Source organism: Mchenga conophoros, linkage group LG10 (assembly GCF_057382185.1).
Source record: "Mchenga conophoros isolate Kocher_MC1m ecotype Shallow Benthic linkage group LG10, M_conophoros_male_GT1.1, whole genome shotgun sequence".
Lineage (NCBI taxonomy): Eukaryota > Metazoa > Chordata > Actinopteri > Cichliformes > Cichlidae > Mchenga > Mchenga conophoros.
In genome coordinates this window covers 16,063,846-16,089,888 of record NC_140535.1, presented here as the reverse complement: position 1 = coordinate 16,089,888, position 26,043 = coordinate 16,063,846, and the positions used below count along the sequence as shown (strand labels likewise).

At 41.1% G+C, this 26,043-nt stretch overlaps 1 protein-coding gene across 2 annotated transcripts in view; it reads left to right on the top strand.

Moving 5' to 3' along the window:
* Positions 1 to 26,043, top strand: part of ltbp3 (latent transforming growth factor beta binding protein 3) — a 40,267-nt gene that overhangs the window by 11,697 nt on the left and 2,527 nt on the right. The window contains exons 2-25 of one of the 2 annotated variants that reach the window (XM_085288839.1): positions 3,400 to 3,672; positions 3,755 to 3,918; positions 4,009 to 4,114; positions 6,265 to 6,351; positions 8,356 to 8,472; positions 8,613 to 8,765; positions 10,465 to 10,563; positions 10,663 to 10,676; positions 10,762 to 10,828; positions 11,008 to 11,085; positions 11,974 to 12,102; positions 14,008 to 14,139; positions 14,221 to 14,349; positions 14,513 to 14,632; positions 15,943 to 16,065; positions 16,211 to 16,333; positions 16,516 to 16,635; positions 16,862 to 16,990; positions 17,225 to 17,395; positions 17,511 to 17,591; positions 17,842 to 17,970; positions 18,085 to 18,222; positions 18,311 to 18,451; positions 23,218 to 23,346. In XM_085288839.1, the coding sequence (XP_085144965.1) occupies positions 3,400 to 3,672; positions 3,755 to 3,918; positions 4,009 to 4,114; positions 6,265 to 6,351; positions 8,356 to 8,472; positions 8,613 to 8,765; positions 10,465 to 10,563; positions 10,663 to 10,676; positions 10,762 to 10,828; positions 11,008 to 11,085; positions 11,974 to 12,102; positions 14,008 to 14,139; positions 14,221 to 14,349; positions 14,513 to 14,632; positions 15,943 to 16,065; positions 16,211 to 16,333; positions 16,516 to 16,635; positions 16,862 to 16,990; positions 17,225 to 17,395; positions 17,511 to 17,591; positions 17,842 to 17,970; positions 18,085 to 18,222; positions 18,311 to 18,451; positions 23,218 to 23,346 (2,952 nt within the window). The remainder of the gene's footprint in view (positions 1 to 3,399; positions 3,673 to 3,754; positions 3,919 to 4,008; positions 4,115 to 6,264; positions 6,352 to 8,355; positions 8,473 to 8,612; positions 8,766 to 10,464; positions 10,564 to 10,662; positions 10,677 to 10,761; positions 10,829 to 11,007; positions 11,086 to 11,973; positions 12,103 to 14,007; positions 14,140 to 14,220; positions 14,350 to 14,512; positions 14,633 to 15,942; positions 16,066 to 16,210; positions 16,334 to 16,515; positions 16,636 to 16,861; positions 16,991 to 17,224; positions 17,396 to 17,510; positions 17,592 to 17,841; positions 17,971 to 18,084; positions 18,223 to 18,310; positions 18,452 to 23,217; positions 23,347 to 26,043) is intronic. The other variant, XM_085288840.1, reaches the window with a different exon arrangement.

Here is a 26,043-nt window from a genome sequence, read left to right as displayed (position 1 = left end):
AATCAGCATTGTTGCATGTAGCACGGCGCAGCGTCAGGCTAAAAACATCAAGAGGTTTTATTCACAGGAGTCCAAGAAATTCAACTCCAGGTATGAAAAATGTTCTCTCTTCTCTTTTTTGAGGAGCTGGATCATGTCTCATTCAGACACATTCCCAGCTCAAGTCCAGACTGTCTACAGTTAGTCGTTTCCACAGCCTCTGTGCGTTTAGATTGTGTAATCTAATGTAAGATTCGGGGGAAAAAGTCCTCTGGCTCTTTTTCTGTGTCTGCAATCTCAATTTTCAAGGCCCTCATTTTCCCAGTTTCCTCTCATTCGAAATCCAGTTCTGAGATGAAATGTGAACCTTGGAAACTGGAGCTCTTATGTCAGAGTTAAGTAGTCTTCAGTCTGTGCCTGAGCCTTTCCACCTGATTCTGCATGTTGCTGCCTGCACCCAGTCCTAGTGGTTAAAGTCCTCTGTCACAAAGTGTTATAGGCAGACTTCCTCTGAAGTGTCCATGTTGCTTCAGAGTGAAAATATTTTATGCCACTTGTTGGGTGTTTCATTGAAGTTCTTTCATTTTTCTGCCAGACTTTCACCATATGAGGATGTCCCTGCTGTGCTTAAAGTGATCTAGTCCCCTAATTACCCCACAGCCCAGACTCCTCGGCAGTCCGCAACTAATTACTTCCACGTGTGCGAACCTGGCTCAGCAACAGTGAGAGGCCTCCTCTCCTCTCCTCTTCAAAGTTAATGTTGTAGCGATACAGGAGGGGTAAGCTCTATAGTGAATGTTTGTTTGGTGAAAAATGGATTTTAAGTTTTGAGTGATTAAGCAGAACTCGTGTAGAAGAGATGGTGGACTCTATATTTAGGCAGAAGTCTGAAGCGGTGGTGAGGAGGAGGAAGACAACAGTGAGTGCATTTAACAAAGAGGCTGTAATTCAACTTCAAGTGACACGAAAAGAGACAAAGGAGGAAAACACGGCAGGAAAATAACCGAGGGGAAACCATTCTGACAAAGGGCGTTGCATTAATAGGAGAAAAGTTTTGGATCTTGGTAATCGAAGGGAGGGTGTGAGGAAGTGAGAACAATGGAGCTGAAAAATGAAACAAAAACATTGTGTGAACACCACAAGTGAGCACCCTGTCATTTGAAGTCTAGTTTCTTTCTTGCTTGTTAGAAAATAACAGTTGCTTTCATCCAGTCAATTTTTTTTTGTTTGTTTTCTTGACTAATTGGTTGGTTTATAACCTAAAAAAGGGCCTTAAATGCAGTCGGATTCTGTTGTTCAAACAGACCTCTAGCTTTTTTAAAATTAATGAATTGGTCAACATTTTGGAAAGCACACACATTCCTTTGGCAGAGACTTTGATGACAGCTAATAATACTCAGATTTTTCTCTTACATAAAAGACACATTAAAGACACAATCGCAGCATCATTAAAGCTCTTAACCTGACGAGTAGTGTCCACAGCTGCTTTTTAACCACAAACCTCTTGGAGTTTCCACAGGTTGCTGCCAGCTGCCTGATTTACTATCAAAATGTGTGAATTTATTAACCGACTGACTCCTTTTTTTAAGCTCAGACACAGTATTTCTCTTACTGAAAAAAAAATCCTTATGTAATACAAGATGGAAAGCTTAGACTGTCTTAAAGATGAACATCTTTATGCGGCACTGTGAAAAAAAATGGTGCACTTTATCAAACCGCTGAGCCCTGCCTTGAAGAAACACGCCTTTATTTTTTTTAACTCATTGTTAGATTACTGTGTGAGCATCATCATTCAGATGTTTCGCTCTAACAGTCACATTGTTATGCACCCTATACACCTTTTCTGGATGTGTTTAGTTATAATGTGTCATTTTCCCAAAGCATCTGTTTCATGTCAATCATACTGCCATGACATCATCACGCAGCTGCGGCTGCACACCTGTGATGTGAATCCCCTATTCCATCACATGAGATGATGCTGATGACTGCTGACGTACGTTTGACTACAGTGAACTTATTATCATGTTGCAAGAAACCAGTTTGAGATGTTTTTAACTTTGTGGCATGGGGCGTTATCCTGCCTACGCTGTTGACACAGGACAGGATGGTTCCATGTTTTCATGTTGAGACCAGGCAACATCTGCTGCAGTGTCTCGTGACACCTTGTGCGTTCAGAGATGCTCCTCTGCATACCTTGATTATAACAAATGGCTGCTAACCTTACTGCTGCCTTCCTATCGACTTGAAGCAGTCATTCTGCCTTGACCTCTTACATCAACAAGGCATTTTCTGCCACAAACTGAATATTTTCTTTTTTTGGCTCATTGTCTGTAAACACTAGAGACGACTGTGGAGTAAAATTTCAGCAGGTCAGCAGTTTCTAAAGCACTCAGCCCGTCCGGCACCAAAAACCGTGGCAGTTTCAAACGATCTTTCTTTTCCTATTTGATGCACAGTTTGAACAAAATGTATTGATTTGGCTCCATGTGATTGGCTGATAAGATTAAACAAGTTGCACTAATGAGCAGTCGAACTGCTGTGCCTAATGAAGTGTCCAGTGAGTATTTTTTGCTGTGTGATGTAATTGCAGCACATTTAATAATAACTGTCTTGATTTGCTCTTAAGTATACGTGTAGCTTATGATGTTAATTCATAATTGCAGTGCATGTGTTTGGAAGTCTTACTGACGCTCAGGTATCACAAACATTTGGGATGTTACAAAGACCTAACATGGATCGAAGCACAATAACGAGATGGCCTTCATGACTAAGCTTTCACTCCCACTTCACTAGCTTGTTTGGGTTTTATCTTTCTCTGTGGATTCATCACTGCTTGCTGTTTTCTTACAGTCCTGCTCTCTCTCTCTCTCTTATCTCTTTCCTGCGATTGTTCTTATTGTGGGAATTTCAACAACTTTGCACTTAAATAAACACAGCGGGGAACCTAATAAACCTGCAGTGAGTACTGTATATGCCTTTAAGGCCAGCCGCTTTCCCACGAACTTCAAGATCTTTCCCATATGCCACAGTGAAGCCGTTATACAGATCAATGACTTTACCTGCTTTCTTGCTCAGGCCGACTGGCTTCAGGGACTCATTCATTTTTTTTTATAGTGGCACGGTTCAAAGTGAAGATTTTACGCTGCCCTGCTTATGCTGCAAACCCGTTGGTCTGTCTTCCATACTTATGCTGTACATTACTGAATCATAAGGCTGTTCACATCACTCTATGAAAGATCATATAAAAGTCTGCCTCTGACTCAGGGGATCCTAAATCAGCACTTTCAGTCTGACAAAACTCATGAATACATATTGATGGATTTCAAAGTATGAAATACTTGTATTTTAGTGAATCAATGAATTCATGCTTTATCAACTTATATTTCTAAGACTGCGCCTGTTGCCTTTTCCTCTCTGCAGTTGTGTGTCCCTTGACGTGTTTGAATGGAGGAGTATGCAGCTCGAGGAAGCACTGCCTGTGCCCTCCCGGCTTCACCGGTCGACTCTGCCAGTTTCCTCTCCAGCAAGCCCAGGCAGCGCGAGGCAACGAGCAGCCTGTGTACCCCGTAGCTTTAAAGCCAGACGGCCAGAAATTTATGGAGTCAAGCATAAGCCGCAGCCAGTTTACACACACGTCGTCAATGTCAATCTTCAACGTCCCCTTATCACAGCCGGGGCATCACTCCTCAGAAGGTACCTATCGTCTGCCTCAGCACTTCTCACATTGTAATATCTCTTCTTCCCTTTCCTTTCATATCTGATTTTTCTCTTCCAGTGCAGTTTAATGTACGTGTTCACCACACGCCAGACACCTCCGTAATCATTCACTCACTTGACTCAACGGATATCAAACCTCCTCACAAAACGGGGACACGCCAGGTCCTGGTGAGGCGCAAACCAAAGGGGCGCTGCTTTCAAGAGACCACGCCCAAACAAGCCGTGAGTTCAGTTGTAAGAAGTTTTGAACTTGAAATATAGATGCGTTCCTTGTTTTCCCATTGTTAATATTTCTCAATATTGGTCTTTTAGTGCAACAGCACCCCGCTTCCTGTTCTGACCAATCAGGAGGATTGCTGTGGGAGTGTGGGGAATTCATGGGGACAAAACAAATGTTATCAGTGCCCCAAATTACCAAGTGAGTACCTCAAGAAATGTCCTTTTTTACCAGCTTTGTAAATGTCACACATCTAGGGTTTCTAGCTTTCATCTTTATCTACAGTATTAAGATTTTTTTTTTAAAAATCAGCATCTTGTGTGTTCCCGGGAATAAAATTACTGTTTATTGAGCCAAAAATGTGAAGCATTCCCACCAATTTATACCTTCCACCTTCTGAAATTATGGCCCTGGATTAAAACAATCACTTTGTACCTCTATTAAAAAAACGAGTGTCTGAACGTCTACATGAAAGTTAGCGGTAAGGTGGGGGAAACGGAAGAAATTATGAGAATTACACACAGACAGTGAGACAGAAAAAGAGAATGTGGAAAATAACCCTCTAGTTAAGCATGTTCCTATGGGCCTGCCCAGTTCAGCGCTGTCATCACGCTGCAGAAGATCAAATTTCATGAAAATCTTGGCTACTCGTGCTTTTTCCACTCCGCTATTATTCCCTCTCTCAGTTCTGGCTTCAGACAATGTGGCCTTTGACAAAACCTGATCCTGGTTAGTCTTTTAAAAGCTGTTTTTGCAAAAAGTGCTATCTGTTATGTTACACCTGGTTGTATTTTTAATCTTTTTTTTTCTTTTTCAATGAGATGATAAAGGTAAGCTGCGGTGTTGCCTCTGTTTCCATTGTGATTTCACAATGTGCAGTGTTTCCACGGCTCTGTCATAAAACAGCTTTGCATGTTTTTACTCCCTGATGGAAAGTTGAACAGTAAGAAGGAGGAGGAGAATACCGTGGTTTATTATTTCAGGTCTCATGAAAGAAAATTTAAGGCAGTTCTCTTGCAAGCTACCACCCCAAGACTTCAAACAACTATGATTAGAAAAGAAAACAAAAAGAAAGGGAAGGTTTGTCCAGACCCAAAAATGGAACTTAAACTAAAAAGTATTAAAGGAACATTGATCTGTATAACCACACAATTAGACAAATACATAAAAAATGAGAAGTAGCAATTACTGAGACATAAACGTACAGTTTTGCTCTTGATGACAGTTGCTCAAGTTTGGGTATTTGTCTGTATTATTGTAGGCTCCCTACCTTACAACATAAAACTCCTTGATGCAACTGTTGTTGACATTTATCACTATATAAATTAAACTGAATTGAACTGAATTGCAGGCAATAGTTTTTAACCATCCCCTTCAGTCTGGAGTCTATCTCAGCTGTCATTGGGTGAGAGGTGTGGTACCCTCCAGATAGGTGGTCCGTCAAAAGGGGTTAACACAAAAAGACAGACACTCATTCATGCACTCATTCACGCCTATGGGTGATTTAGAAACACCACTTCCACAGTCCAAACTCATGTTTCTGGACTGCCGTGTCTTTGGACTGTGGGAGACCTGCAGAGAGCCTCCACAGACACTGGGAGACAGCCCTGTCACTTAGCTCGCAGTAAAAAGGTGCTTTTCCCCAATTACTGATGTTTAAACTAGGACTTCTGTGTTTTTTCCTATCAAGAATTCAACTCCCACACCTCTACAATAATTACAAAACTATTCTCACTTTTCTCACGCTTTGCTTGAAGGCTTTGATTGTGTGACAGTCGTTCAAAAAGTCATGGAAGCGGTTTTGTTCAGAAAAGAGTTTGGGAGGGACGTGAAAAAGTGTTGCATGAACAGATAACCGGGGCCACTACATTCAAAAGAAAGCTCTCATTTCCACCTGCAGTAAGCTATAGGTAGTGTAGGAACTTCCTCCTGTTCTACCTGCTTGTGTGGAAAGCTGGAGGTGTGTAGAACAGCAGCCAGATCACTGGGCAGAACAGAACAGGCATTACAAAGGATACAGTATTGATTGTCAGACACAGCATGAAAGGAGAGGCAGGGGTGGAGCTGGGTTGCAAAACAGTTTGCAGATCTGTAGCAACAGTAGGGAGACACTAAAGCCTTATATAAGATTTACTGATGAGATTTAGACGAGAATACCTGAGGTACAGGTGATGTGGGAGTTTCACAGCTGCTTGATTAGTTGTAAAGGGCTGTTGTATTATTTGAGGTATAAAAAATTGCAACTGCGGTGCATTTACCTGGTGGGTGCCTAAACATTTTGTATAATTTGATGTCAAACTATCTGCTTTTCATATACCTTTACCTGTGTGCTCTGCTGTGTCTTTCCTCAGATGCATCAGTCAAACAGAACATTGTGGAAGACTATGGCTCTACTTGTCCCCAAGGCTATAAAAGATTCAACAGCACTCACTGTAAAGGTAAACTAGAGCCGTGAAAAGTATTTTCCTCCTCCCTGAATTCTTACTTTAAACAATAAGTGTTAATAGTAGAGATGGACCGATCCGATATTACGTATCGGTATCGGTCCGATACTGACGTAAATTACTGGATCGGATATCGGAGAGAAATTAAAAATGTAATCCGATCCATTAAATATCAAAAAAGCACCTCACAAAACTTGCGACACGGTGTAACTCAGCTCATAACCGTAGCACTTCGGAGCAGTGTGCATCATGTGATAGAGCGGCTGTGTGTATTTGTAGCCTCGCTACCAAACCAGCATTTCATTTCCGAGGAAGTGATCCCAGAGAGAAGTAAAGTAAGTGTTTAAGTTCATCTCTGAATGTTTGTAAAGCATTCCCACGTTAAGCTTAACAACCAATATATGGAGCAAGTGCCTCTTCTTGCTGCTACTTCAATCATGAAACTGATTAATGATCAGCTGATCGGCTTTTCTGTCGCGAGTCTGTCTCTCTTCTTTATTTTTGGCCCACTTTGTACCAGAAAGAGGAAACCAGCAGCACGTTTAAGCTTGATAACAGTACCAGAATAGGAAGGATGGAGTAGGTTTAAGTTTATTAGACTGATCAGTATTGCTGAATTATGAAATATTTTGGGTGCAGTGTATATTTTACATACCGGTATAACAGAATAGCTTCAGTGTTGTTGTTTATTTAAACTTGAGTATGAACTTATACAAAATGCAGTAAGATATTAAAAAACAGTTTTATTGATTAAAAAACACTATATCGGATTCATTTCGGTATCGGCAGATATCCAAATTTATGATATCGGTATCGGACATAAAAAAGTGGTATCGTGCCATCTCTAGTTAATATTTGACAAAGATAACCTGGGTAAATAGAAAATGCAGTTTTTAAAATATGACCTTAGTTAAGTTATCCAAACCCTTTGTGAAAAAGTAATTCCCCTCAGTAATGAGGGACTTTGGGACTCTAATGAACCACGGTGAGAGCCATTATCCGTAAATGGAGAAATCTTGGTACAGTAGTGAAGCTTCCCAGCAGTGGCCAGCTGACAAAAATTACTCCAAGAGCGCAGCGACGACTCATCCAAGAGGATCTTCAGGCATCACTTTCCATCTGTCAAGGTCAGAGTTCATGTTTCAACAATAAGAAAGAGACTGGACAAAAAAGGCAGCCGTGTGAGAGTCCAAGGAGAAAACCACTGCTGACCACAAAGAGCACAAAGGCCCGTCTCAAATTTGGGTCACTCCATGTCAAACCAGCCATTTATTTAGAACATTTCTTGCTTGAGCGTCATCTCAAATTTGCGTAAACATTTTATGGCCCACAGTTTGATCACACACAGTTTCATGTAATAAGGTCAGTGAATTTTTTCCTTTATATATTAAATGTTTTTCAGGGTAATTTTGCTCTCTTTTTTTAATTTGCAAAGTGTTCCATTGACCCACTCTCAAACCATTTTTTCACACATTAAAATCTGAGCCAATATTTGAACATGAATATTTCAAAAACAATTAAAGATAAAGCATCTGGACTTCTTTAAGTTGCTCGAAGACCAGCAAGTCCACCGTAAAGGTTTTGGACCCGCCTAATCAAAGTTCCATTGAGATGCTTTGGCATGACTTCAACCTGGCCGTTCGGGCCTTCAGTGTGGCCCGTGAAAGACTCTTTGCCAGTCACCACAAACACCTGACTGCAGTTCTTGCTGTTCTTTTGGGGTCAATTACTTTTTCACACAGATCCAAGTAGGTAACATAATTTAAAAACTACATTTTGGGTTTACTCAGGTTGTCCTTGTTTAATATTAAAATTTGCTCAATGAGGTGAAACATTTACGTAAATGTGCAAAAACAAATTTAAAATTCAGGAAGGGGCCAAATACTTTTTTACAGAATCCAGGAGTAGCTTATAACAAGGAAAAGAACAGTTTAAAGCCAAGTTTAGGAGTTGTTTCTGCCATTTTAATTTTAATCTTATCTTTTCTTGACCCTGAAGATATCAACGAGTGCTCCATGCAGGGCGTCTGTCAGAACGGAGACTGTTTGAACACACTGGGCAGCTTCAAGTGTTCATGCAAATCTGGTTTTGTCTTGGAGAGAAATCGATGTGTTGGTGAATATAAACCCTCTCTGGCTTTCTTCTTTTCTCTGCTTTGTATTGCACAGCCACAAAGCACAAGACATGAAACAATCGTTCCAAACGTGCAATGTACTGTCGGGATAGATTGCCACAACACTTTTCTCCTGTGTTAGAGTATCCCCCTCTGGGTCAGTGCTTCCGGATAGCATCCAACGACAGGAGCTGCAATTACCCGCTGCCGACCCCCCACACCCAGGTGGTATGCTGCTGCACAGTGGGCAAAGCCTGGGGCCGAAACTGTGAAAGATGTCCTGAGGAGGGCACAGGTGAGTCAGTTTACGGGTTTTACTTCCTGCCACGTCGAGCGTCGTGTTCGTTTTTGTCACGGGGACATCAGTCCACTCGCTGCACACCAGCATAGTCTAGAAACAAAGTTACTTATTTATGATCAACAGAGAATTCCTCTTTAAATAAATAATCATTATTTTCATTTAGCTAGATATATTGTAGAGATTTTTCCAGGTCATTATGCAGCTCAGCTCTTCATTCTTGATGACATGAAAGTTTGAAATAGAAATAATAATAACAAAAGAAAGCGTTCGAGCTTTCCATTTTGTTGCCCATGCTTGAAGATACAGTTTGCTGCCGTGTTTGATAATTAGTTAAAATAGTTGCACAAAATAAATCGTTACAGCTTCTCAGATGTAAACAGTTTCTGCTCTCCTCAGTCTGATGGGATGAATAGAATAAGAAAAAAAAAGCAGGATATTTTGAACTGTTTGGCCATTAAGTGAACTAAGTAGAATATACTTAATTTTCTTTTCATAATTTAATTTAAAAAGATAAACATTCATACATTGCTCCAAACAAATTAAAGTCAAACTATGAAAACATACAAGAGCTCAGTGGGGAAATACACTCATGCTGGATATCTATACTGATATGGACCAGGCGATGTGTTAGGAATGAAAGGATGACACAGCATTTGATGATGAAATAAAAATGATTGACCTGCAAAAGGCTGAATTCAAAGATCCCTGAAAAAAGGTGAAAAATTATGCAGTAGGCTGATCCAGAAGGCTCTGCTGAGATTTCACTGCAGCAGCTCAGAATGGTAGTTTGTATGGCCCCCATGTGTTGACATGCCTGACAACATCTGGGCACGCGCCTAATGGGAGGACAGACGGTGTCCCGGTGGAATCTCTGCTAGATCTGGATCAGGTCATCACTGAGCTCTTGGACAGTACAAAGTGTTGGTGCCAGATAAACTGAAATAGAGTTGTTTTATTGGATTTAGGTGAGGCGAGTGTTGGGGCCTTGTGATTAGTATCTAATGATTCATCCTCCAGGAACTGCCTGCGTACTCCGCATGAGGAGTATTGGGTCTGAAAATGGGTCCAAGGATGTCATCCTGATGCCTAATGGCAGTCAGGCCTGTAGATTTGTGTGTGTCCCTCTGTGTCAATAGGACTTCACCATGCCAGGCAGGGAGCACAAGGCCCAATAAAGCACATCAGGCCTTAAGGCCACCCTCATGAAGTCTGTTTCTGATTGTTTGGTCAGAGACATTCACACCAGTGACCTGCTGGAGGTCATTTTGTGACCCTAGCAGTACTCATCCTGTCCCTCCTTCCACTAAGCACTTGATACCGGTCCTGCTGATGGGGAAAATGTCAGCTTTTTTGGGGTTGTCTCATTGTTGCCCTTTGAGTGCACCTGGTATTAATTTCATTACCATCATTCACCCCCTCTGTTACTCAACTGACCAGATCAATTATTTTTAAGCAGTGTAGTTTCTTTTTCTCTTAAAGTTACAAAATCTGCATTTTGGGATTTCCATATGCTTTTTAAACTATTTCTCTTTGCGGGGTTGGAGTCCAAAATGCAGTTTTTTGGTTGTACTTAAACATATCAACGGAGTGATTCTCCAAACTTACTATTAGTTGGCTGAACCTATTTTACAGGGTGTGAGAATTAAAGCAACATTTAAGTCCTCTCCTCTTTTTTCCTCCCGACGGCATTCAGTGGCCTTCAAAAAACTCTGCCCTGCTGGGAAAGGCTACTTTTTGCAAAACATAAGAGAGACGGTGCAAATCACCGTCCCCAGCGACCATGAAAACCAAGGTAAGTGCACAAAGAATCTCTTTGCAATTTTTAGAAAAATCTTTATATGAATCATGTGAATTGAGAGCTTAAATTTCCCTTTATTGCCGTTTCTTTCAGAGCACACCAAGAGGGTAAGATATAGTTTCTACATTTTAATACAGCAATAAAAAGCAATCGCTGTTGCCGTTTAAAAATCAGATCGTCTCTTCCAATCAGATTCATGCAGAGACAACGACAACTGCGCACCAGGTCCCCACCAGTACCACCCGTCCTCGTGTGCCTGGTAAGCGCACCTCGAGGGTCGCCTGCATGAGTCATACATATGAAAATTCATTCACTAAATGCACACTGCAGGGAACATCTGTAGACATTGTAGACTGAATGCTGTGAAGAATGATCAAACATCAGGACTTGAACATGTCATACATCCTCCTGAAGTCTGCCCACTTCATTTCTCCACAGTTATTAAACCCACCCCGCCGACAATCATCCGAATGACCCCCGGCAATGACCCCTTCGAAACACAAACAAAAGTCTTCCGTGAGTCTCAAACACAAGCCGTCAAACCAGCTTAAAAAAATCTCTTTCTATTAATCTCTTAAAGGGTTCTGAATATAAATGCTGGCTCATGTTTCATGCACCACAAAGGTAGAAAAATCCAGCTCTCCACATTCCCCAGTAAGAGAAGATCCCCTGATGGGCGCTTGTTTCTCACAAATGACATGTTGACTTTCTCCGTGTGGTGAACAGCATTTGTCATGTGATGCACTCCATTTTTTTAAATTATTTTTTTATTGTGCGTTGTTTTAGCACTCCACTTTAAAGGCTAAAACAATCCAACAAAAAGGGGGGGGAATAAGTCAAGTAAGCCAATCTGATCTGACGCATGCTTTGCTTTAGTGATTACCTGATGCTTTGGGGCACCGTGCATGTCACATGCATTCAACCATGAAGCATGAACCAGCCTCAAGGCCGTGTTTACAGTCTCTCGGTTCTATGGAGGTGAAGTGTGCTGGTATTTAAGAGCAGGTTAGCAGGTAAGAGTCACACTCCATTTCCATGAAATGAAAAAGAAAAAAAAATGTGCTGAATGATAGCAGGAATCCAAAGCACTCACAGGGCTCAGCTTTTGTGCTTCTGCTGCTTTCATCTGGTCTGTCTTCTATGCAGATGTGTGACTTTTTTTAGAGTCTTCCTTGAGTGTAATTTCTCTTTCATGGCAGCTTCAGTTGGTCGTTTTCTATTCAGCTTTGTCACTGGCTTTAATTTGGAAAAAGTCTGACGCATTTCAGTGTCTGCTAGAATGCAAACAAAGCCAGTGACAGAAAAATGTAGGCACGGCATGGACATTTTCAGCTTTCTGCATCTATGTATCCATATATATGCATGTATATATATATGATGTCGTTCTTTGTTTCCTCCTTGAAGCACCGACAGATGAATGCAGGCTGAGCAGAAACATATGTGGTCATGGAGAATGTGAGAACAGCCTGACCGGGCACATCTGTCACTGCCATCCTGGCTACCATTTCAACCCGCAGAGGAACATCTGTGAGGGTAAGAGACAATGGTAGAGACAGGAGGAGCCAGCAGAGAGTAGTTTCTCACCTCACATATGAGTGTGTGATTTTTTTTTCAAGCAATATTTCTCATATAGGAATGGAAAGGCACAGCTTTTAGAGAATAAAAATTATTATGTTAAATATTATGTAAAAAACAACAACAACGGCAACAAAAATCTCTTTTTGAGAAACATTACAGTGGCTGCAAGAGCTCAACACATTGCAACTTACAAAATACCTGCAAATAGATTAAACACAAAATACACTGAGCATCTTCATCACTATGACAACATACGACTAAATACAGAAATACTCTCCAAACCAGAAATCAAAGGTTTCCCGGTGAGACAAAGATGTGTTAAAGTCTGCTTGTCATTAATGTTTTGTGACTTTTGACATTATTAAAGTCATCAGCAGTGTTAGAATTTCAGCTAAAATGGAACCAACTTCAATTTCAAATGTGTTTAAAGGCATAAAACACTGAATGGCAAAATGACACATCCCAAACCACAGTAAGAACTTATTTGTGCCCTGGAAGCATTTCTGCTATCTGAGGCGTATTTCACTGATTGCATGTGTTTTCCTGATGAGCAGTGCCTTGAGCTGTTTCAAGTGTAAAAATAGACACATAACAGGAATATTTTACATGTTATTTCCTGTTATAGCAGAAATAGCAGCTGTATTGAATTGGATTTGAACTCAAATTTCATGGTGCAGGCCTATTCACACTGAACAGCTATGTTTACACCTGTAACTATTAGCTCCCATGATGCTAATAGTCTGTCATGTATCTTTTTGCTGGGTGCAGCCATTTTCTGTACTTTTCAGCAAGTCTCACGTGCGTCTCCTTGGCGCTCTCAGCCCATTCTTCTTTAGCAAATCTCTAGATTTGATCCTCCAGATTTGATGGTCTCCTTTAGTTCACCCCACAGATTCTCAATGGGATTCAAGTCAGGGCTAACAGCCTGGGGTCACATATGTTGTTGTTTTGTTGGACCACCAAAGCGAAGACACAGCTCGAGGTTTCTTATTTCGTGATTCTTTCCACCTCAACAAGATTCCCAGTTCCAGACACACTAAAGCATCCCCACATCATAATACTCCCACCACTATGTTACACTGTACGGACGGTGCTTCCAGTATGGATAATCTTTCTCCAGGTTGTCCTTAGCATACTGTCTGGCTTGAAGGTGTCTCTTCTGCAGAAGTGGAGTTTTTCTTGCTCTGATGCCTCATAGTCCGTTCCTCCCCACAGTTCTGGTTTCTGATTTGGCTGAGTCACTCACGTGTCTTTGAAGTTGGGTCTTTGAAACTCTCACTAGTTTTCTTTAGAGGCTTTGAAATCTTTCACTTCCTACCTCTGTCACGCTTGTTCGGTACTGTGTGTCTCTCTTTGAATTTACAGATGATGCTTCTCAACCCAGTTCTTGACATTTGATAACTTTACATATACATCTCCTGCTTTGTGAGCATCAACAATTCTTTTTCTTTCAGTCTGATTTCTTTGGTTTTTGGCACAACGTTTTCTCCAGTTAACATCAATTTTAACTTTCTTTATTAAAAAGATAAAGCTTATCATTGCAATAAAAGGTTTAGCTATATTATTCACCTTGGTAATTTATATTTTCTGAAATAATTCTATTATTGTGTGCAAATAGAAATAATTTATGCTTTCTTAAGGAAACGGGTATGTTTATAATTTCTATGATGAAAAACTCATATTTTTAGCCACTATGCTTTTAATTTCCTGAGTAAAAGCCACTTGATCTCGCCAAACGACTGACATTCATTCGTGGTGAAAAACTCCAGCCATCTGTCCCTTAAGCTTTATGAGCCTTTGCTGTCTGTCTGTATTAAATACTGCTTTCACTTGACTCATTCTCTCACTCCTGTTGTCTAGATGATAACGAATGTGAGTCAGAGCCGTGCGGCCATGGCAGAGGCTATTGTGTCAACACAGAGGGAGCATACAAATGCATCTGTCGCCCAGGCTACAAACACATGGTGCAGCATGGTAGACTTAAGTGTGTAGGTAAGTTAAGCTGAGCCTGTCCAATATTAAAATGATTTTTTTCTATATCCCTGCACTGACTCTGACCTCTCTGTGTTGCAGATGTGGATGAGTGCTTTAACCAGGACTTCTGTGGTATCGGGGGTCGTTGTGTGAACCTACCAGGCTCTTATAAATGTGAATGTCACAGCGGTTTTAGGAGCAAGTCACACCGTAGTCCAGCCTGTGAAGGTAAAAAAACACAGGTCATTGTGACACTGTGCATACTAGAGCACAGGCCTCCCACTGACACAGCACCTACTATGTGTGTTGCTACAATATGCATGCGTCCGTGCTCTACTTGTTAATATGTGCACAGCTAGACGGTGTGTAAGCTTCTCCACATCTTTTTCAGACATAAATGAGTGTTTGAATCCCGACACTTGCCCCAATGAGCAATGTGAGAACACGCCAGGCTCCTACGAGTGTGTCCCCTGCTTGCCTGGTCATGAAGCCCGTGCTGGCATCTGCTATGGTAAGTGCAGCTCTGCCATACAGCAAAACTGATCACTAGTGGCCTTTAATCATTACACTAAAACTTTAAGAAAACCAAAACCTGCTGAGATTGAGACACAAAAAAAAGCGTGACATTCATTTGCCGCCTTGTAATTTATGGAATAAATCAAGGTTAAGGTTTGGAGTGTGCACACTAAGGACCTAAATGCAGGATGCAAGAGAAGAGTTTAAAAACAAAAAGCAAGACATTTATTTGGCTTTATTTTCCTCCCTGTGTCTGCGTCGGTGCTCCTACAGTCCAAGCACATGCACTTAGATTAAATGATAAATCGAAATTGGCTGTAACTGTGAATTTAAGCATGAATGTCTCTCTCTCTGGTGACCTGTCTTATGACAGCTGAGTTATGCTCAAGAACAAAATAATTGGATCGAAACAGTATGACATGACTGGGAGCAAAAGAGGACTGAGGCAGTAAATACACAACACACAGAAGGCAATTAGGGGAAGTGACAGCACCTGGGAAACTAATCAAAGACACAGGAAGTAGAACTAAGAACAAGGCACAAGAGACTCACAAAATAAGACAAGAAGTCATACAACAGGATTCGGCAGTGAGGCAGACAGGATTAGGACCCAAATCCAGGGCTCTGGAAACCAGGAATGAACTCAAAAGCACAGCTTTACTGCTGGAAGTCCACAGGAAAACAAATCCAAAAACAGCTACTGGGCAGGAACTTGATTCTTAAAGTAAAACACAGGAGATACAGGGCAAAGGAACACACTACCACGAGGGAATACAAAACAAAGAATAAATACACACGAGATAATGAGGGGTGAGGGCCGAGGACGAGCTGAGGGAAGTAGAACTAAACACAAAACACAGGAGACAAGAGATTGTCAAAATAAAACAGGAAATAAATAACACCGAGACACAGACTCAAACATCCAAACTTGACATGGAAACAGGGCTGACTTCCCAAAGGAGAGCTAAAAGCCAAAACACAGAGATGAGGCTAGGAGAGAATGGACAGGAAAGGTAACTAGCAGCGTAGGAAACAAAGCTCTGAAGCACTAGGAAATGATATCATAGTCAAAGGACTAAATATAGAACTTGAACATAAATCACATGTCAAATCCCCCAAAATAAGTGGCAAATACTTCCAGTAGCAGGAATTTGTAGTAGAGTGACAGGAACGGTTATCAAGTCTTGTCAAACCCAAACATCAAGATAATACGCAGGTAAACTCAGCAAGAATCCAAAGAAGCAGCAGCGATCTGTGGCTACTGCATCACACTAAGTTGTTTGGATCTCTCCCACGTTTCACCAGATATTAATGAGTGTCAGAAGCCTGGCATCTGCCCTAACGGTCACTGTGAGAACCTGGCTGGTACCTACCGCTGCCTGTGCAACGAGGGCTTCCTCCCATCTGTAGACAGCAAAGCTTGCACTGGTAAGTAATGCTTTTGTCACCTGGAGCAAGCCTGTCTTAAAACTGAGCAACCTCATCCCCACAAGCGCATTTTAATGAGGAGTTGTCAATAAAAGAAGGTGTGTTTGCACCAGCTGGGTTCACTGAAATGATTTCTCCCACGCAGACATCGATGAGTGTGCGGACATTCGGCTGTGCGCTAACGGCCACTGCATCAATACTGACGGCTCCTTCAAATGCCAATGCTACCCAGGATACCAGCGCACACAAGAGGGCAGCCACTGTGAAGGCATGAAACCATACACTCAGATAGCGCTGACAGTGAAATGCAATCTTTTAACCACCTGCTTTTATTAAGAGCACATAAAAAAAAGTTCAGTGAAGCCTTGACCAGTTCGAGGAAAGAACAGAGCTCCAGCTTCCCATCACATGCTTCACATTCTGGCGCTGTTTTTGTTTCCTTCCCGTCAGATATCAACGAGTGTAAAAATCCATCAAGCTGTCATGGGGGCCGCTGTATCAACAAGATGGGTACATACCACTGCGAGTGCCAGCAGGGGTACAAACTGGTCGGAGGCAGGGAATGCCAAGGTCAGTCGGTCACGTCGTGTTTTAACCAGAAAACAGGATTGTGTGTAATAAATGATAATGTTGTGAATTGGATTGAACACCACGTTTGGCCTTTTATTTAAAATTTTGAAAGGTCATCATTTTTGTGAATCATTTAATGCACAAACAGCACACTTTTTCCTTACTCACAACTCAGGTGTTGTATGAATTCCCATATTTAGAGCAGCCCGTCTGATTTCTCTTTCAGACATTGATGAATGCGCCTTGGACAGAAGTCTCTGCCAGCCCCACGGCTTTTGTGGGAACAAACCGGGCTCGTACGAGTGTGTCTGCAATCACGGTTACATCCTCTCAGAGGATAGACACTACTGTGAGCGTAAGTCTGCTCTGATTTCCTCAGAAGACATAAATCATCATATTCTGTATATGTATGAGCTGTTAAGGTCAAAAAGAAAGGGCATCTGGGCTTTGCATTATAGTAGGGTCTAACTTGAGGTGATTTGTGGTGATTCGGTGCTTTATAAATAAAATTGAACCGAGTTAAACCCAAGGCCGTTTGTAGCCCAGTGAAGTCGCTGGAAATCCACACTAAACCCTCCTCATGCTGCAGCTGTTCGAGTGGTGATGGATGAGAAGAAAGAGTGCTACCTGAACCTTGATGACACCGTTTTCTGCGATAGCGTCCTGGCCACCAATGTCACCAAGCAGGAGTGCTGCTGCTCCATCGGAGTGGGATGGGGAGATCACTGTGAGATCTATCCCTGTCCTGTCTCCCATTCAGGTAAATGTGAACCTTACCATGTACACAAAAAGCAAGTCAACTTATATTTGTGTTCAGTAAACACGTGGAAATTACATCATGTACTGTGAATTCAACTTTTACTTCTCCAACCCAGCCGAGTTCCACGACCTTTGTCCAAATGGGCAGGGTCTCTACTATGAAGAGAGTCTCCAGTACAACCTCCCGGCCTACCAGGGTAGGTATTGTGTAAAGTCAGAGCCAAGATCACATACTGCACACCAGAATTACACAGTGCTTAATCCATTCTGTGATGTTAAAACAATCTGAGCTCCACTTTAATCAGCTGCAGAGCCTTTGTTTCATCCATGTCCAAAGAAGCTGACAGTTTCTAATGTTTGCTGTTAGTCACAGTTGTCAGTTAATCCCTCTGAGAATCAGCTGTGAATCTGCCGCTCAGGAAGCAATCTTTCTCTCCTTGTCCACAGATATTGACGAGTGTTCCTTGTTTGCTGAAGAAATCTGTAAGAAGGGTCGCTGTGAGAACACGCTTCCAGGCTACGAGTGCTACTGTCAACAGGGCTTCTACTACGATAGCAACCTCCTTGAGTGCATTGGTAAATCCCTCCCATAAAAATATGTATTAAAGGTTCATTTTGAAAAATCAAAACAGAGATTTTTAGGTTCTTTCTAAAAGATGTTTGATGGATTCTTTTCTTGTTCTTCCCCAGATGTGAACGAATGTCACGATGAGTCTATGTGTACTAATGGCCGGTGCATCAACACTGAAGGGTCCTTCTACTGCAACTGCAATCAACCCTGGGTCCCAGACTCCAACAGGAAAAAGTGCGTAATGGTAACAGTAGCAGGTTAGTATCTTCGCCCAGCTTAAACTGCATTTATCAGGATACTATAGGAATAATCCTGAACACTGTTTGTTTTGGGTTTTTTGCGCAGATGTGAATGAGTGTGAGAACCCAGAAAACTGTAAAAACGGCCGCTGCGTGGACACCCCGGGCTCCTATTACTGCATCTGCTCTCCACCCTGGACCCTGGCCACTGACCGCAACAGCTGTGTGACTCCTGAGGAGCAGGCTGGTGAGTGCAGACTCCCTGCAGTGGGAGAGACCAGTGATCAGTGTTATATGTTACGTAAGTGTTTTATGTAAGACAAAATATTTCTGTGCCTGGTTAAAATGAATAACGTCTGTGAGCCATTTTAAGCTGGTTACTGCAGCTGCACTGCATCATGCACATATCAAACCCCACTCTCTCCTCACATCATATATCAATAATACACTTTGAAAGCCTTTGGGGTGGTTATATTTACGCTTCACTCCCCAAGTTTTGTATATTATATTTGTAGGGAGTGATGGTCTTGGAGCCTAGGTGCAAAACGAATATATTCTGCTGCTGTAATAAATGTGTCATTTCAAACACACAATACTGTGCAAAAGTCTTGACTCACCCCTCCTTTCTTTATGCTTTGTTTGCAAGGAGTCAGACCTTTCTCGTAGTGACCTTTTAGGAGGTCTTTCAAAGTTTTTCTTGGCTAATCAGCTGCTTTTTCACTTATTTTCAATCCAGTCCTTGCACCTGTCCATTTTCAGAGAAGTGTTTCTTTTATTTGTTAAGCCATTTAACACTGATCAAGCATAAAAAGGCACCCAACTCAAGGGATCTACCACTGTTGTGTTTACAGAACCAATTTTAAATTGGTTTAAATATTTATTTACTTTATTACCAGGAACCTGTATTTTTGCACCAGCCAGATGATCCTTAAAGAGCTATTGGCCAAAGATTTGATGTATTTTGGCATGGTGTGCACTGTGTCCTTAAAATATTTGAAGAAACTTGACAAGTTTTTCTGTCTCGTCTATAGCAGATGAACGTTATCTGAACCTCACGGCCTTAATAAATATGGGGGGAAAAATCCAGCAAAGACTTGGCACAGTGATGCATATGGCTCATCTGAGTGAAGCCTCATCAGAATCAGTCTCAGTTCTATCAAGAAGCCAGACTGATTGAATAATAAATCCAAATTTAAAATTTATGATTCAAATCATCATCACTGTGTTCGCTGGAGGTAAGGAGAAGAAATTACAAGAAAGCTCTTCTAAGAGGGTTCAGGCTATGCTGAAGAATAAAGGTGGCCAACTCTACAGTTATGTTAACACACGCTTCAATAATTAGCTACAACCATTTCCCATTTTTCTAGAAAAATATATAATGTTATGAGACTCAAGACTTTTGCACAATACTGTAAGTTGTCTGACTGTGTTTTGTTTTTTTACATGTAGCAATGGTGATATAATGAGAGCGATGTTTTATCAAGTCAACAGAGCTAAAGCATATAAAGATTGAAACCTTGTGCTTGTGCTGTCCACGTAAATCAGTTGTGAATTTCACAACAACCTGTGAAGTTGTGCTTGTGATGGAAAAATGTTATATTTAGACTGTAGACTCAGTCTCAGTCCAGTGCTGTAACAGACAGAGTTGTTAAAAATAGCCTCCTTTTCCTCTACAAGTATTAGGTTTGGCTTTAATAATGCTTACATGTTCTCTAATCTAGATAACTCCAGTCAGCGGTTGTCTTTGTGATGTCCAGTGTGATTGCTGCTTGGATCTGTGGCTCATCAGTGTCAAACATTGAACAAATATTACATTTGTTAAGGAGAAATCTGCATGTTGATGAGATTTTTGAAGTAGTCGCTTTGTTTTCTATACTGGAAAAAAGAAGGTTTTGAGTTCCTGGTGTTACACAACGCTGGAAAAGAATGACTTATCATGTAGCTGTTTCATAAATCTTGAAGTTAATGTTGTGGATGGAAAAAATAACTGGGCTTTCATCTGGTCATCACTCAGTGCTGAGCTGCATCAGCTACCAGATAGGCCTAACTGTCCCATGGAGTGTAATTTTGCTAATATCATGGTGGAAAAATCTGTGTTATACAGGAAAATTGCTTTTTTTCCCATTATGACCAAAGGCTGAGGACTTGCAGTTAGAATTACAATTGCAAAGCAAATGAAGTAAAAAAGTCGTATTGAAATTCAGCAGTGAAGAATGACTTTAGGGGGGCAGTACGATGAACATACTGCCAGAATTCCTGTATAAATGTGGTCAGTCTTTTAAAGTGGGCTCTCAACACCATGTGTATCCTTGTTTTATCTGTTATACTATATTTATGCACACAACCAAACTGTGGGTTTGGAGTGTGTCTCATGTTGCAGCAATGACGCACCATTGCAGATGTGCAGATGAAGTTCACAGAGGCACTTTGCTGCTGAATAAGGTACAGTTGGGACATAGATGGTTGCCTCAAATTTCAGATCGGTTCTGTCCCACAGAATGGAGGATTACACCTTACAGGTGACATGGGAAGCAATAGCTCATAGTGGAGGAGTTCAGGTAACACAGGATCATATTAAGAATCTTGGCACTGACCTGTGGTTCGGGACATCGGCTCCTATAAAGCTGACCAGCTCTCATGTTAGCAACAAAACTAAAATGCTACATGCACATGAATTGTCAATTTAAGTCCCACCAGTGGTCATAAACCTCAAGCAGGATACAAGCAGTCAAAATCCCTAAAATTAAAAGAACTCTACCAAGACCAATCCATTGCATCATGTCATCAAAACAAGGCTCTAGCAGCTCCTGGAAAGTCCACCTCAGTTTTTTGTGGCTGACATGCTAGAGTTGCAAAAATAGAGAAAGCTTCTTAGATAACAGGACCCGGACTCATGAGAGTACGAAGTATAAATGGTTTGGGTCTGCCTGTTACCACTACAACCACGACATAAATAAATTACTCAGGAACAGGTGGATGGATACTGATGAGTCTAAAATAAACTTACTTCTACATATGCTCTTGTCATAAAATGTTAATTTTGGAAAGCATAAGGCCTGTGTAAAATAGTTTGTAACTGTATGCTTTTCACAAAATCCTTGGTACTTCTGTACTGAAAATAGAAATCAAGCGTATGAAACTGAAAACTGTGAAAATCCACTGTGATTAGGTCTCTATTTTAAGAATGACATCTAAGTATTTGGTAAAACCCTATTATGTAGGTTCTAGTCTACAGTAGTCCCACCATATTTTGTTAAATTCAAGCTTCAAGGAAAAGAACAGAGATTTAAAGTAATAATAAGCAGAACTCCAATCCAGGTAAATGGCCTACAGTGGGGAAAATAATTATTATAAGTTTCCTTACTTAGAAAGAAATGAACAGTCTCTAATTTTTATGGTACACACAGATTGCAATCAGTCAATCAATTACAGATACTCCTGATCTCAACTCGTTATGTGTATAAAACACACGTGTCCACAAAATCAGTTTCTTCCAATCAAACCTCTCCACTACCATCGGTAAGACAAAAGAGCTGTCAAAGGACATCAGGGATGGAACGGACGACAAGACCATCAGTAAGAAGCTTGGTGTGAAGCTGCCAGCTCTTAGTGTTATTATTCATTATTCAAATGGAAGAAATCTAAAATGACCATCAGTCAGCCTCGGTCTGGAGCTCCGTAAAAGATCTTGCTTCATACGGTGAGGATGATGAGGAGAAAGGTGGTGAATCAGCCCAAAACTACACGGGAGGAGCTGGTTCTTTATCTGAAGGCAGTTGGGAACACAGTTACCAAAAACACCACCAGTGTGCTTTAATGGACTGAAATCTAGCAGCGCCCAAAAGGTCCCTCTGCTCAAGAAGCCACATAAACAAGCTGTTTGCCAGTGAACAGCTTAAATGATTCAGAGAAGCCTTGGGAGATGCATTCCCACACTCAAGCAAGGAGTTGGAAACATTATGCCTTGGGCTGTTTTTCTGTTAAGGATCCAGGACGATTTTACTACGTTGAGAGGCCGTATAAATTAAAATCTTGGACAAGAACCTCCTTCACTCAGCCAGAAGACTGAAGATGGGTCACGGATGGGTCTTCCAGCACAACAGCGACCCAAAGCATACCACCAAAACAGCAAAGGATTGGCTAAAGAAGAAGCATATGGAGTGGCCTAGCTAGTCTCCAGATGTCAATCTTATAGAAACTCATTGCTGGGAGTTGAAGCTTTGAAGTTAAGTGAAAGCCAAGAAACCTGAAGGATTCAGAAAGTTTCTGTAAAGTGAAGCAGGCCAAAATCCCTCCTGAGATGCGTGCAGACCTGGTGACCAACTACAAGAAACTTGACAACAGTGCTACTCCTTCAAGAACTAAGTCATGTTTTGCTTGAGGAACAAATACCTATTTCACTCAATGATCCGTTTTTAACTTTTATGTAATGTGTTTTTTCTGGCTTTTTGGTTGATATTCCTTCTCTCTCTATTGAAATTAAACTACCATCAAAATTAGACACTGTTCATTTATTAAGTGAGCAAACTTACAAATACAGCAGGTGATCAAAGAACTAGTTCAGCCACTGTGCATAACAGTACATTCTTACTTTTAAAGTGTCTTTAAATTTATTGGCAGACTGAAATGTAGCTGGAACCGAGCCTCCTATTTTAAACTTTCTGATACATCAGAGGAGTTCTAGGTGTTGTACTGTGCATGGCTAAATTTTATCACAAAAAACCTCATGTTTAGTATTTATGATAAAAATGTAAACAGGTAGCAAATATGACATACAGGGTAACTAAGACATAAACCTTACCCTTACAAAAAGAGCTCACATCAGCCTTAACAAAAAGCAACATCTGCAGGAAATGTATTTTTCACATCTTCTAGGAAATAAGTGGAAAAAATACTAGTTGCCAGACTGAATTATTCTGAATATCGTAATGTGTTTTTTTTTTCTTTTGGAATTAATAGCCGGCCCCAAGCAGATGTTCCTACTGTAACCAGTGTCTGTGGTGCCCTTTGCAGATGTGAATGAGTGCCAGGACCCCTCGTACTGTAAGAACGGGAGGTGTGAGAACACGCCCGGCTCCTTTCACTGCTTTTGTGACCCTCCCCTCACCTTCAGTGCAGCGCTGAAACAGTGCGTCTATGACGGTGGGTACAAAGCAGCGTCAGCTCACCTGAACCTGACCACTCAAAATGAGCTTTGGCTTACCTCGTCATCTGCCGCTTATGTAATTCCCGACTGTAATTCCTCCAATTTGTGTCCCATCTGGCCTTTACTGGCTCTATCTGGCATTTTACCCAATTTATAGAGAAAAAGTTTCCTGTTCTTTGTGTAGTTATGAAAAATATGGTGAATATACTTATTTAGGCACACAAACAATGCCAGAGTGTGTGACAGTAACCATATAATTTGCGCAACTCCGTCTGCATTTTTAAATAAAAAAAAAAAAACAACAACAAAGAAACATGTGCATCCTTTTTGTTTTGGGTTTTTTAAATTGTGGATGAAAATTGCATTTATTAGGTTACAGAATTAGTCAGCATCTGAAAGCTTCTCATTTGCTGGAGAAAGGCCTGCACGATACACGATTCACAGCATTAGTTTTCAATGCCAATGGAGTCATTTAATATTTGCAATTAACACCGCTGCACTTTTTAAGTGTGACAAACATTAAAAGTAAACATTATAATACTTTATTTCCAAGAATGTAGAGGCTGAGAACAAACAGATCCAAAAGCAAACGATCTGTAACTATTCGGTTTTTGCCTAATGAAGCTAAACTTCAGCCGTTTGTCTTTTTTGTCTGGCAAACAACAAGAGTGTTGTTTCCTATTAAACACAGTGCATGAAAGGCTGACAACCCACTCTCAATAATTCTGCAGAACTATAATATATTTTAGCCTTCTCATCTCATCGTATTAGCGTCTTACACTTGTACATCCATCATTTGTCACTACAAACAGAGACACTGCAGGAATTGTTATTTGTCAGCCTGTCAGTATCCTGCACATATGAATAACTTAGTAAAAGCAACAATTGTTGGTGTTTTTATGGTTTTGGTAACTCAATGCTTATCACGTATCCCTAGATATAAGACGTTATGAATAATTGAACAGAATAACTGAATCTGTTTGAAGTATATAGCGTGATCAGGTCTCCATCCTCCAAATGTAGTTTGAGACGTACACTACAGTCATACAAAAAGACTCTTTGCAGTCCAATGAAAAACTAAGTACACCCTTCCACATGTATTAAGAGGGTAAGTAGCAGCCAGGTGCTTCTAAATAAATCCACTTGATTAACTGATCATCAGCAAATGTGAGCACCTCTATTAAAGCAGAGGTTTTGGATGTTTGCTGGCCAGAAGGATTCAGGTCTTTGTTAACATAATGCCACAATCTTCCCAGGAGTGGACATCTTAGCAAATTCATCACAATGTCAGACAGCCCAGAGAAAATACAAGAAGTCAAGAGCTTCAACTCAGACAACATGCTCAGTTACCATGGTAATGTTAAAGTCAATGACAAGCACAATCAGAGAAAGAATAAACAAGCATTTCTTGTTCTCTTTAAAAAGATTTAGATTTAGTTTAGATTTGCAAACTTGCATTTTAACAAACCACAAGACGACAGGAACTGTGACCAGAATGCACAGCACCACGTTTGATTAAAATGAAACACAGCATATGCACAAACACTTCAAATCAAGCATCAAGCAAGGTGGTGGATGGGGTGATGATTTGGGCTTGTTTTGCGGACACAGGGCCTGCACCTTCACTCATTGAGTTGGCCGTGAAATCATTGCAGAGTATTTTAGAGTCAAATGTGAGGCAATCTCTAAATCTTGGCTGAATCTGGGTCATGTAGGGGAAAATGATAAAAACTACACAAGCAATTTTTTTTTATAAAGAGAAAAGAAATAAGGAGTTGCAGTGGCCCAGTCCAGACCTCAACCTGATTTAAATGCTGTAGCGGTACGTTAAGAGAGTTGTGCATAAACAAATGCTTACACATTTCAGTTAATTAAAGCAATGTCATAAAGAAGAGTGGGCCGAAAGTTGTTTTACAAGTTTGAATCATGGGGTGTATTTAGTTTTTCACAGGACTCCATGCAGTCTTATTTTCATTTGACTGTGTATGGGCAATTGTATTTGGCCACACCTCTTACTTCTCTTAAGAGAGAAGCAGTCTGCCTTTACAAACAAAACAATGGGTTTCCCTAAATATCGCCCTGAATTTAAGCATTGTACTACAAGGATGCCACTGTGATGACACAAAAAGTCCCTTTTACATGATCCCATGATCAACAGTAGCGGTATTATTATGAAGTGAAAGAGTTTAGGAACCAAAAGCAACTCAGCCACAAAGTGGCAGACCATGTAAAGTCAAAGCGGTGTGGCCGAGTGCTGAGGCACATTGTGTGTAAATGTCACCAACACCCTGCTGACTGAATAACTGCAGAGTTCCTAACTTCCTCCGCCTTAACAACAGCACAAAAACTGTGTGCTGGGAGCTTCATGGCCCGGGTTTTCATGGCTGAGCAGCTCCTGTAGGTTTAGGCTACGTTCACACTGCAGGCGAAAGCGCATCAAATCCGACTTTTTTGACCCTATGCGACCCATATCCGATCATGGTATGACAGTGTGAACGGCACAAATCCGATATTTTCAAATCCGATCTGGGTCACTTTCGTATGTGGTACTGAATCCGATACATATCTGATGTTTTAGAAAGCGACTGCTGTTTGAACGGTCATGTTGCATTAAATCCGTCAGATGCCAATTATCAGCGCCGGAGAAGCGCCCGATAAGACATCGCGAACGCTTCCTGGCCATCCCATGTAGA